Here is a 13484-nt window from a genome sequence, read left to right as displayed (position 1 = left end):
GCCATGTGACAGGGATCATCCCTTTGGCCCACTGGGGTCAGCTGTCCCAGCTGTGCCCCCTCCCAGCTCCTTGAGCCCCAAACCACTCTCTGGTGGGGTGGGCTGCAGAGCAGAAAAGGCCCTGACTCAGTGTAAGCACTGCTCTGCAACAACTAAAACATCAGAGTGTTGCCAACTTCATTCTTATCCTAAATTCCAAACACAGCACTCTACCAGCTACCAGAAAAAAAAAAAAAATTCACTTTATCTCAGCCAAGGTTGACAGCTTCACATTGCCTCATCTCATTTCTCCTCATCAGGTGTGGTTTGAGCCAGCATCTTCCACATGGGATTTGCTCACTGAGCACACAGGCACTTCAGCCTCAGGTTGAGAAATTTAAATGAAACAATTTGCTTTAGTAAAGCTCCACAGCTGCCGCCAAGTGAAGTAAAATAGATCTTTCACATCTTTTGCTCCCACCTAGAGTATACTAATCCTGTGCAATGTTTCAGGTATCTAATGTAGAGAATGAATCAGAATTGCCTTACAGAGAACCTTGACCAGCAGGATTGCAAGAGGGAAAGGAAAGAGCCATGCCTGTAAACAGGTAACAGCTCAGCATTCATGCAGTCAGCAGGTGAAAATCAGATGTGAGTGATAATACAGATTCCCAAGGAAAAGGGCCACTGGCTACAGCATGGCAGCTCTGGCTCACGCTCTCCTCACAGCTATGGTCCACTGTGAACCAATAAAGACTCTGTGGAGGAAAGGAGTAATTTTTTTTTCATGTGGATGTGTGTGCTGTAAATCCCACCTGCTCCAGCCACGGGGCTATGGAGGCAATGGCTCCTTCTGTGTCGGGTTATATTTAATACACACATCACCTGCAGCAAGGCTGATTGGATTCTTTGGCAGGGAGTGGGAAGGAAGTAAGGATCAGGTCTGAAAGCAAAGCTGAGAATGACAGCAAATGGCCAGCAGGATGCTGAAGACAGCATTTCACATATTTGAAAAACCTTGACTTGGAGTTAGCCTTTTGTTAGCATAGCAGGTGGGAAAAAAATCAAGACAAACACAGAAAACCCAAGAGTGACTTGTAAAAGCTGACTGGAAATCAATGGATGTTCAAAGCCACATCAATAACTTCAATATATCTCTCACATACATTGAAAGGAAAAACATCATGCTTTCAAATACCACCCCATCAATTTGCACAACATAACCCCACAGTGCTCTGAAGAGGCATCTCCCACCTGCTGCTGATTTCCCAACATTTTCAATCACAGATTTTATTCAAATTAGTGAATAAAAATGATACAAAAAACCTGGATGTCTTAAAAAAAACTAAAACCAAAACCAACCACACCAAAAAGCAACTTTTACATTGCAGCTACCTGGAAGATTTAAGCATTGATTTTGCACAGCATAAAGAACTGCTCTCCCCCAACCTCTTTGTACCTACATGCAGTTTTCTCCTGGTTGAGATAGGTCAGCATGGGCAGTGTGTAAATGAGCATGACTGTGTGATAACTTCTAACAGCAGAAATCTTGATGTTCCTTGCCATCACTCAGCAAAAGAGCCTATTTTTACCTCAAATGTTAGTCGTGTGTCACTTGAGATATCCCACAGAGTACAGATGGGATTAACAACAGGGGCTCTATCTTAGAAACTAAAGCTCTAAATCTTTATAAGAGCTAGGGAAATATTTTCATTTCAAAGGCAAAGCCCATACATTTTTGGCTTTCCACCCTTTCTGCTGGGCTGGGTGTGAATATCTCTGGCATTCTGTAGTTTAAAAAAAACATTAATAACTTTCCTTTCAAGTATAAGCAGTCCTTTCTGATATGTAGAAAAAGCTCTGCAGGATTTAGCTTTAGGTTTAATTCTCAAAAAGGAGGCAAAAAAGAGCAATGTGAGAAAATGAAACATAGAACACTGGTGCTGGTGGGCAGAAGTGGCCACCACAGCTGCATTTCTGTAATCACCTGCCATCCCATCCACTGTCTCCTCAGCTTTCCCACATGCCATTTACATTTCATGTGCCATTTCCTCCCCCTTCACAGCCTCTCCATGGTCTGTGTTTTGATGTGCAACTCTCCACCAAAAGTTATTCACGGTCAAATCTAAGGACTGCTCCTCAGTGGATATCCCTCACAATATATCTGGAGGAAAACCATAATCCCAAACACAGATTCTTAAATTAACAGCCTTCGTTTTGACATTTCCACTTAATCTCACAGCAATTTTAGAATAATACTTTAAGTACATAAGCACTGTTTCTGGGATGGAAACTTTCTTAATACTCAGAGAAAAAAGACATTCCAAGATCCAAAGACCCAACATCTGTCCAAAACAAACAACAAAGCACATTTATTCACTCAAATACATGGAAAATACAAGATGACAGAAACATATCTGCATGAGAAGTCAGACCAGTCCTGAGCCTCTTTAGGAAAAATTGCAAAAACCTACAAAAAGCTTCAGCAAGACATCCTCACCCCAGCTGTGTCACAAACAGAATTTCAGTGACAAAAAATAAAAAGGATTCACTAGAAACCCCTAATTCTGACTTCTTTGCTATTTTTTCTTTTCAGTGGCAAGAGCAACAATAGCAAAGTGCTGCAACCATCACTCCAGCAGAAGTTAGAGTGCAAAAGAAACAATTTCATGAAATATAAAAGCATTTCAGCCATTTGCCTCACTCTTGCAATTAGGCACAATCTTATTTCCAGCAGATTTTCCTTTACTCCCTTAGGTACAAGTCCTTTCCATCATGACTGAATTTATGCCATTATATCTAGAGAGGATCTTGTGAATAGAGAGGAAAAAAGAAGGCAAGGAGAAAACTACACACATAATCCTAAACAGAACAGCTTATACTTAGACAAACTAATGTCAAAAGTGGAATATGCTGAACTTTGGACAATCAGAATTTGCAGGTAGGGACAAAAAAGTGAGATTGAAATGCAAGCTGATTCCCAGCACACACAGACGAGTATTGCTGTGCCTGCACAGGTGTCAGGATGTCAACCTCCTAAGCCAAGTTTCTGGTCTTTCCAACAAGAACTGACTCTGCATCCACAGAATGTAGTTTATAATGGCCATCAACCCACAAGAGGTTTTTGGGTCCATTTTGAAAGACAGGATTTTTTGTAAATGTTGAAATTTAACAATCCTTGGGTTACTCTGCCAACCCTACTGGACTAGATGATCCGCAACAGCCTTGAAGGTGGAAAACAGACAGTATAGATAAACCTGCATAACTTCTCTATGTTAAATTATAAACATGTTCAACATCCCCTCCTCATAAAGCTGATTTTTTGTCAGTTTTTATGTGTCTTTCTAAACCTACCAACAGCTTCAACCAGAGCTGGAAATTTTATAAGTTGAAGATTTTTGTCTTGGTTTATTTTCCTCACACATCAAAGTTTTGTCACTGTTGACATAACGGGAACATAACAGAAAGAAAGGAGCTTACAGAAAAATGATTCCCTGAAATTCAATATGAAAAAATCTTCCCTGAAAGACTGATTGATCTTCAAGTGTGGGATAGGCTGTGGAGGGGAGAAACACAAGAATATGGCAAATAGGCACATACAGGTTCTGTCTGTGTACCTAGCACATTTCCAGGTCCAAAATCTCTCTATAAACTGTTTCTCTCTTGCACAGCAGCAGAGAGTAACACACAGAGATGCCTACCAGGGCCATGTTAAATACTCCAATGTGTGATTCAGTGATCTGCCAGTACTCCATGCTATATATTGCAACTAAAAGCATAAAGCTCCTTGATTTGGTCTTATCTGGTTTAAAAATATTCTCACTGTGTGATTCAAACCAATTTTTCTCCTAAAATGCAGTGCCAATGCAGCTCTCTCTACATGGAGGATTCCCAAGAAAAGCCATTAGCAGAATCTGAATCAAGCAACCACGTAACCTCAGGATCACCCCAACTGACTTATTCTTGATGCAATTTCATGCTGAACGAATCTGCAGGGACAAACTGTGGGTATTTTGGATCAGGAGGCCTGATGTCTGTTATTTAGCAAAACATTATGGACCTGTACTCAAGGAAGCTGGCAAAGACAATTTGGGCAAGCAAGCACAGCAGGGAAATGCCTTTTAAAAGGATGTATGATCAAATGGACAAGACAGGTTTGCCCCACCTGGACATAAATTCCTTTCCCACTGTTAAGGCTGCACTTTAGACAGAACTAAAGGTTCTGAAGGTCCTTAAAAATAAAAGCAACCAGAAGAGACAGGTTTAAACTCTTGGCACCAGAACCTGATAGTATCTGGAGTTTCTCCCACCTCTAGAGCAATAACAGGCCTTAGCAGAACAGGGAAGCTGAAACATGAAACGCTGCACAAAACCCCAGGACACACAGAGCTAGGAGGAAGGGGTGCCAAACCCTTCTTATCTCATTCCCTTGGTTTCAGTGTGCAGCATGAAATGGAAAGCAATTTTGCAACTGGCAGCTGCAGAATTGCATCCATGGGTATTCACGTTCCCGGCAGTCACGCAACTGTTCTTCCATGCAAATGCACACAGAGCCCTCTGCATGCACCTCATCTCACACACCAGTCCCCAGAGCTCTACCAACACAGCAGCCAGCAAGGTGAGCAGCAGCCAGGAATGGCTTCCTTGTTGCTATGTAAAAAAGCAGGATTTATTGATAGAAGTATTTGTTCCAGATATCTTGAAGTCTTTTAATTGTAGCCTTAATAAAATGCTGCTCTCCTGACCCTTGTGAACAGCACCAAATTTGTTACAGCATGTGGAGATGAAAGAGAGGACAGATTGCAGTGACCTGCCTGAAGGAGGAGTCTCGTTAGAGAGATTTAAGTGAGAGGGGCAGAAGTGTGACACTTGAGGTTATTTTTACATCTCGCTTCACTGTGCTTCTGAGCACTGACTAAAGGCACTTCAGCCTGCAGTTCTGCCTGACAGGAAAGCACTCAGCACAGTGCTCTGAACCTGCTCTAATGCATTTGGGGTTCATTTTCCACAATAAACCCTTGTCTTGGATCAGCTATACCAGAAACTGCAAATCTTTCAGCCCATCTAGACCACATGCAAAGATTACACCAAGTTTCAACCAACCTCAGATCCGTTTGTTGCACTAAATTAAAAGCCTGTGACACTTGGAAGGCTTTTGCTGCAGGGCAGGTTCAGAAAATGTTACCCAACCTGTAGGCACCACAGATGGCACTGAGTCAGGCTGCCACACCCCAAGGTGTTTGGTTAGCAGCGGGAGGGCCATGTGCTCAAGGATGTCCTTCAGTGACAAACTGGATGCCACCCGCACTGCTTGGTGCTGACTGGGCCCAGCAGCTGAACACAGGGCTTTGAGAAGTCAGGATGTCACACCCCTTCTTTTGTGAGCTTGGTCAGGCACCCTTTCTATCAATGTTCCTTTACAATAGCCATCAACAAAGACACGGCGACACACCAGCAATAAGTGAAGCAGTGTGACCAGAGCGTCACATGCTGTCCATTCTTCCTCAGGTTCAACAGGTGTGGCCTCTGGGTATTATGGCTTCTCTTCATCCTTACTTACATGCATCCTCCAAATGCTATAGGAGTTTGTACCAGAAAGAAGAGAGCCTCAGCTCTAAAGGCTTTCTTTCTTATGTATTTAAATACTTTCCTGCTTTTCTAGGTAGTTCCAGAGTGGACATTTCTCATTAAATTCAAGGACTGATCAATTCTACATAACTGAGATTAAATTGTAATGACATTTATACAATACTGCAATAAAACTTAATTAATTGTTCTTCACCACATCAAAGCCCAAACAGGATGTCAGCAATTGTATATGCTTGAAGAACACCTTATTTCCTTTCAGATGTTGTAAGAGAGGAGGATTATTGACAAAGAACATTTTAGTCCACTTTTCCAGCTCTGTCTTACCCTACTTAATCTCCCAATTATTGCATTAAACTTGCCAGTGCTGCAATCCCTCATTTAAAATAGATATTATTTTTTTAAATCTGTAAAAACAAGGTATTAGAAAGAGCACTTCAGAAGAAAAGGAGAGCCAGATGTGCTGGCGCTTCTCAACCTGTGGTCTATCAACCATCAAAATGTAGCTGAGAAAATGGCAAAGCTTTAAGCACACATATATCCATGCAAGAAAACAAACAAGAAAGCCTACATAAAAAAATAAGAACCAAACATCAAAACTTAACCTATTTTTTCAGCTGGGAGTGTTAAAAAAGCATCAGAAAGCACTATGGCAACACAACACATTAATAGTTTCAAAAAAACTAGACACATGGAGAAAGTGGGTCAAATTCAATTCTCATCTAAGGAGACAGATGCTAGTGAAGTCAATAGAGTTTAGCGAAAGCTTGAATGGGTACTATTCCATGAATAACAAAAAGCATCATGAAGGAAGGGTACAAACCTCTGTATATTATGTGTGCATGTGGAAATGCCTCAGAAAATATGTATAATTTCCTTTACACTTACAACTGGCTTCTCTGCATTCTGTCTATCAAGTTATATCCTCTACCCTCTTCCCATTGCCTGAGAAGTCTTAACTGCTGTGCTGCAAAGTTCCCTCTAGCTGTGCACTCCATACCTTGGCAGGAATGATCCTTTCTGCAGTATTTAAAAGCATCCCCTCTAAGACACAGATGGTTCCTGATGAAAGTTGCACAAAGTTGTATTAGAAGCATCAAGCCCCTTTCTGTCTGACCTTGTGCCCTCCTGGCTGCCCATGGCATCTTCACCTCATACTCACAATTTCTCAGCTGGAAAGGAAAGGCGGTTTTCTGCCAGCCCTGCAGTTAATTCAGGCTTTGTCCCACTTCTCTGCCAATTCTGCCTGTATTAGCAGCTTTTAGCTGTCTCAACCCACATACCACATTGGCTGTACTACAATAACAGCTTAATTGTCACAGGATAAATCTTCTTGTTTAAGCATCTGAAGCAAGTCCTAGTTGGAAACTACTTTGCATGCAAAATCAGGGATGCTCTGGAGTTGTACCCTGGAAGTACAACTGGGAACTTTGGTTTTATGGTGAGGCATAACAATACTCTTTTAGTTCTTACAGCAGACTAGGAGCTAGAAAGCTGAAAAATTGGACGGCCCTGAGTCACAAACTTCCCAGGTCACAGGGCTACAGGGTCCAAACCCAGCTCTGAGACATCCAGGGTCTCTGGCTCTTGCAGTAGCTAAACCTCTAGACACTTTCATGAAAGTTTGACAAATTTCTTCTCCCTCCAGAAATCAAATTTGAGGTAGAGTTAAAAACCTTGCTAGGTTTCCAAGAGCACAGAGTACAGCACTGTGCTTTGTTTCTCTTTGCTTTTGTTTTCAGTTGCGTTTCTCCAATTATTCTCATGAAAAGACATTACTCATTAGCATTACTGAGTATATTTTGAAAACCTGCGGGCCACTGAAAGTCTTCCCATTGTCTTTTCTTCTCCAACTCAAACTGCAAACAGAAATGGCATTACTAAGCTCACAAACCTGAATGGATAGCAGCAGGTGTGATAGGGCTGGGTGGTTTTGCAAGAGCTGTATTTTTCCTGCCAGTTTTTAAAGTTTATCACCATCTCAGTAGTAAAGACAGTTCTTATGATTTACTTCCATAAACTCAGGAGAATAAATTTAGCTATTTTCTTTAACAGGTATTTATTTCAGGACAGCTCAGTGGAACACTTCAGATGAAAGGCAGAACTGCCAAGGAGTCTGTAACCTTTCCTTCTGCAAGGAAAAGGACGCTATGTGCTTCCTTGACATTACAGTACAAAGCCCTGAGTCAACAGGCCACATAAGCTTAAACCAACCCAAAAAAAGGCTTTCCTCACCTTCTGTCTTGCTGCTGAAGGGACTGCCTTGTCCCTCTCTCTCCTCTCCCCCAATCACCCCCATTCACCCCAGGAACGGCCTCTACCCCATAGCAAAGAAGTACACAAAAACTAAGTGAAAATCAGCCTCTTCCTGTAAAATAGGCACCACTGAGTTCATGAGCTGTTTCCATTCTAACACACCAGGGAAGCATTCTGTATCTTTTGCTCTGGGAGGAAAACACACACCAGCTGTTCTGACTTTCACAACAAATTTACATTGAGCACTCAGTTTTCTAAGAAGTCTGAATTTCTCCTTGTCACTGACACCCAAATATACAAACCAGCTCAAAGCCAAAAATTCTCAAAACCACAACCCTGAGGAGTCACTCTGCAGAGCAGATCAAAAAGAAACCCAAGTATGGAGCATCTGCTTTGAAGGTCTTCTTTAATCAGGCTCCAAAGGATGAATTCAGCAGGGCAGAACAGATTCTGCAGATTTATTTAGTTACTTTTTTTATGTTTTAGTTCAGAGTCAAATTCTCTCCATTCTCAGGTTACTGAAGGTATTTCAGAATGAAACATCAAATACTAGAGACCTCCCAGAAATCCATGTGACTTACCTTAGGTAATTAACACACTCTGAGCTACTTGCTTTGAACCAAAAAGTTTCAAGAGGATTTCACTAAGGGTGCAAAGGGCTCCATGCCTACTTTTTGGGTTGGGTTCGTTTTCATACAACTTCCTGCACAAGGTGGGGGAAGCACAACATGCACACATGCAAAAATCAGCTCCATGGAAAATGTATCAGTGTCCCTTATCAGCTATTTTTGCTTCCACTGAAAATCACTTTTAACTTAAAGTTAGTCTGTTGTTAACTAAAACCATATATTTCCACTACAGCAATAGTGTAGAGGGCTAGAGTCTCAGATGCAAAAAATAAAAATAAAAAAAATTTAAAAATTTATACAAGCTCAAATTGCTAACTGGGAGGATTTTGTGTGTTGCATGGTACCTATTAAGTGGTCACTGGAAAAGCAGCAAAAGTAACTCGAGTCTGTGTCATGGAATTAGAAGAGAGCAGTAATATTAGCAAAAGCCCAGCACTATAAATAGAAAATGAGTAGCACACCTCTTTTAGGAAGCACTGGCACCCAGAACATTAGAAAGGATGAACAGAGTGAGATCTCTTTTATACACATCTGGACACATACAGCTTTCCTGGTTTCTGGAAACAGTGTGCATCGGAAGTAGAGTTTTTCTCTGTGGGTACCTACACATTAATTGGCAACCTCATTTGTTATCCTGCTAACACCATTAACAGTACAATAGCTTTCACACAGCCTTCCAAGCTGTTTTGCTAGATTCATCTCTGTATAAAGTAGTGGGAGATCACCCTTTGTTTTGGCTGAGGCTCCTGGATCTCAGCATTTTCTGTCTGAGCCCCAGATTTTTTTGTATTTTATTTATGCAAAAGCCCCCTGATTTCAGCAGAACCATTCAAACACACAGCTACATCCACAGCAAGCACTCACAGAACCAGGGCAGTGACCAAACACAATGTCATTCCCATTATTCTGCTGTTCTCCCAGCACAAAAACCTTTTTGGTCTTCTACAACGTTACCTCATACCTTGTCTGTCTTTTTTTCTTGTTTCTCCAATATGGCCATGTTTTCTTTCAGAACTTTCACAATCTCAGCAGGATTTTTGTGCGATTTACTAAACAAAGGCATGGTCTTCCTCCACCTGGCTTTCTTCCTTCAGGATAGAAGAGGACTGCCTTAAATCAAACAACAAGCAAAAGTAGCTTTTAAGGCTTATACAAAAACACAATAAAACACACATAGACACTATGAACAAGAAAAGGTTGCACCTCAGGCACTACACTTTGCTTCAGCCTCCCAGTGGAGTAGTGAAAGTTCCCATGTGTAGTTCTTGCAAGTTCATTAAGGATTCACAAGCCACCATTAGAACATGAAAAGCAACTACTCAGCACCTGCACAGGAGCTGGATGCTTCCTGCAGGGAGCTCTAACCTACAGGTCAGCACTCCAGCAAGTCCATGCCCATGCCCAATGTGTTTTGGACACTGCACATCCGGCAGGCTCCACTGGATTTCACATATGGGTTTCCGTCAGACTTCACCAGCTCCATCACAGGGCAGAAAACCAACTGTGGGTGACAGCACACCAAAAGCACCCTTTGTTTAAAGCATTGCAAAATGGAGTCCCAGCTTCTCTGCCATCTCTCCTTCTTCTTCCATTGCTTTGCTTTGTCAGCCTAGGGGATCTTGAGAGGAAATTATTTAAGCTATCCCCTAAGTTTGACAGACTTCAAGAATCTGTGGGTCAGATCTCACTTGTGTAGAACATTGCCTGAGTTAAATAAAGAGAGGATCAGCCCCAAATATAAACACAAACATATTCATTACATCAAATGACAGACTGAGCATTTTAATGAAAATGGATTGTTTGTTTAATTTGAAATGTTCTTCTTCTGTATGGTTAGAAAGGCAAATACTACATCACTGTATTTATATATGAAAGAAACCAAGTAGCTCAGTTTCTGCTTAGGCTGTGAATTCTTATGGGTTTTGCTGAGGGTCCAATACAAAGATCTATTGAAGTCAATGACTGACTACAGATGGGAATATGTTCTGGTTAGAAGCTCAGCACTGTTCTGGACTGCATTCCAGTTTGTGCAATAAAAAAGAGGTAAAAGGGGAAAAAAAAAAGAACAAAAAGCAAAAAATTATCTCAAACTTTCATCTCCTTCCACAACACAATAAAATCACAATTCCTCCACACACACATTTGTAAAATTAGTTGTGAAAACATGAATACACACACAAACTACTTCAATCCCATTATTCACCAAGATTTGCTGTTGAAAAAAAGCTTTGTATGAGAGGTTTCAAACAAGAGAACTACAGAAACACAATACGCACAGTTTTAAAAAAACCCAGTGGTCCCAAAGAACAAACTTCTCTCATGCTTCATTGTTACTATGGGCATAGTAGAGAATCCATCAGGAAATATGATCCCATTTGAGCCATACATCCATGTGTTACTAATCCCCAAATAACCTATGGAATTAATACTCAGATTGGGCATACATTCTATTGCAATTATAAATAGTAACCATATAGAACAGCCAAGTACGAAATGAATTCAAACTTTAAAAGCAAAATCTATACAGACTTTGTCCTAATATCTTATTAAAATAATTTCAAAACACTTCTGCAGAGTATCTTTACAAGAAGAGTTTCCATGACACACAGGAAATATTTTTGAATGTCTTATTTAAAACAAAAGCTCTTTTACAGTGTCCAAAATAGGTGAGTTTGTATATAGCTTCTCATTTGTTGCTAGGTCAGTTTTACAGGGATATTTTCACATTCAGTGCCTGAAACCTCTCGACTTTTGAGTTCCCATTTTCAAGCTCCTCACGGTCCTGCTCAAACTCATTTTTATTTCTCCAGCTTTGGCTACATGACCTTCACTGCTCAGCAGAGCTCCCAGCTGCAGAGTCCTGCTCCCATGCAACTCAGAGGTGCAGGTTTTGGCAGCACCAGTCACCAGAGCAGAGTCTCAGCCTGACAAGGTGCAAGGCTGAAGCCTGGGTGCACTAACAAGTCACCCTTTGGGGCACACACAAGCACTGACACAGACTGTGATGACAGAATTACACAATAAAGTTGTTTAGATGCTGCTAGCAAGCGCCAAGCACTCTGTAATCCCAAATGTGGTGCAAATAGAAGATTAATAATTCACAATACACTTTGAGAAGGACCTGATTCTGCATGTTTTTATTATTCTGAAGCATGGCATGAGGATGTGATGATGCAAGAGACACAGAGTCTGAAATCAGGAGCTTAACAGGCAAGTTGCATTTCAGAAAAGAATTCTTTTCATCCAGGGTGGGACAGGTATATTCAGATTGCTAAAGTCTTCCCTTCATCTTTTCCTCTCAGAAGTCTTCACACAAAGGAAAGGGGGAGATTACTTGATTTTTTAAATTAAGAGCTCATGAGCTTAATGTTCTGAGATTTTTAAAAACTGAAGTTCACATTTCTAACAGAAATGCTGACAATAAACTATTTTTTCCTCTCAAAAGTAACTTACATGGCTGTCTAGAGTAATGTGTCTGCATTTCAAATAATCACTAATTTTACCATAGAACCAGCACTTTTCCACTGCACAGTTCCAGCATCACCAGCAAGTCACCAGAGCACTGCTCAGTGATAAAACACCATTTTTTCCCACTACATTCCCTACCAGCAGCTTAATCACAACAGCAAAAACACCAATAATAGGGCAGAAAGGGACTCAAGAAACTGTTTAATTCATTGCTCTGTTGAACAGAGCCAAGTCTCTGCATTACTTCATTAGATACAAAGTTTTAGATACAAAGCAAAGAAGGAAGAGCCACAGATGTGCATGAAATAACATTTTTGGATTCATCCCTTTTCAGGATACAGTTTTTAACCAGGCAAAAGACGATCATCGCTTCAGAAAATGCATCCTGGCAGCTGCAGAACCTTTTGGTTGCCCATGCATGAATCTTCTAGGGGGACACAGCTATCTTCTAGCTGCTCACAACTACAGGCAGAAGCACATGGGGGTAAAGTCACTCTACTGAGATTTGGGAGTTGTATTCCTTAGTCTTATGGCTGGCCATCCAATAAGGCAAGTGGCAAAAGGAGGACTCCTCTCCTCCAGCTTTGCTCCCCATGACAGAATCAAAGAAAGCACAAGCTCTTATTAAAGAATCTTTTATCACAGCTGGGCATTCCTGTCCTGTCCTCCTCTTTGTACCAGCCCTCTGCTCTCTAAGCTTTTTCTTTGAAGGTTTTCTGTTCAGTAGAGGCACTAGTTTGGTTTAGAGGCCCTATTAGTTACATCACTTATTTTCAGTATGATTTTTGGAACTTGTTTTTTTCCATGCACCTAGTCCTCTGTCAAGGTTGCTTGAAATTTCACAGTAAGTTAAAAGTTACCATGAGAAAAGAATTGGGATGAGAAGTGGACAGTGTGACCACATAAGCCTCATTCTCTCAAGAAACCCATCTAAAAATAACTTAAAAACTAAGATGAATGACAACTAAAAAAAATGCAGCACAGGCTCACCAAAGGTAGCTCATACAATAATGCCTTATAAACATATTTTTAACAGAGAAAACAGAGTAGAATCCATGTATCTAATGTGGAAATGCACCAATTTGAGTACAGTACCAAAAAATTAGTTGAAGAAGAAAATTATTGTGTCATTTGACTGAGAAGGCAAGAGCAATCTGTGGATGGGATCATATTTAGAGAGGCACAGGAATTAAGAACCTATCAAAAAATTGTGGTTACTGAAAATAGAAAGATATTATCAACACATTACAGGACTGGAATATCATTACCTGGGAAACTGGATGGAGTCAAGAACAAAGGTAATACAAATGGGATAAAAGTTAAGAGTAGAAGGTATCAGATAATGCTGAATGGTAAATGAGACACAGTTTGTAGATGTTCCAGATCCTCAGAAACATTCAAGATCAGATTGGACAGGACTCTGAGCAACCTGATCTAGTTGAAGACATCCATGATAGAGGGAACTGGACTAGATGACCTTTAAAGGTTCCTTCCAACTGAAATCATTCCAAGAATATCTGCTTCAAGCTGAGGACTTGCCATGAGAAATGATGAAAGGAAGCAGCT

At 40.8% G+C, this 13484-nt stretch overlaps 1 protein-coding gene across 6 annotated transcripts in view; it reads right to left on the bottom strand.

Moving 5' to 3' along the window:
* CAB39L (calcium binding protein 39 like) overlaps window positions 1-13484 on the bottom strand; it is a 60821-nt gene that overhangs the window by 24721 nt on the left and 22616 nt on the right. For 4 of the 6 annotated variants that reach the window (XM_059465965.1, XM_059465967.1, XM_059465970.1 and 1 more), the window contains one exon: window positions 9412-9560. The exons of 1 other annotated variant lie outside the window; for it this stretch is intronic. In XM_059465965.1, coding sequence (XP_059321948.1) covers window positions 9412-9513 — 102 coding nt within the window. In that variant the 5' untranslated portion in view covers window positions 9514-9560. The remainder of the gene's footprint in view (window positions 1-9411; window positions 9561-13484) is intronic. One more of the 6 variants, XM_059465968.1, reaches the window with a different exon arrangement.

Source organism: Ammospiza nelsoni, chromosome 2, assembly GCF_027579445.1.
Source record: "Ammospiza nelsoni isolate bAmmNel1 chromosome 2, bAmmNel1.pri, whole genome shotgun sequence".
In the NCBI taxonomy this organism is placed as follows: Eukaryota; Metazoa; Chordata; class Aves; order Passeriformes; family Passerellidae; genus Ammospiza; species Ammospiza nelsoni.
The sequence above is the reverse complement of the archived record's forward strand: the minus strand, read 5'-3'. Positions and strand labels throughout refer to the sequence as shown.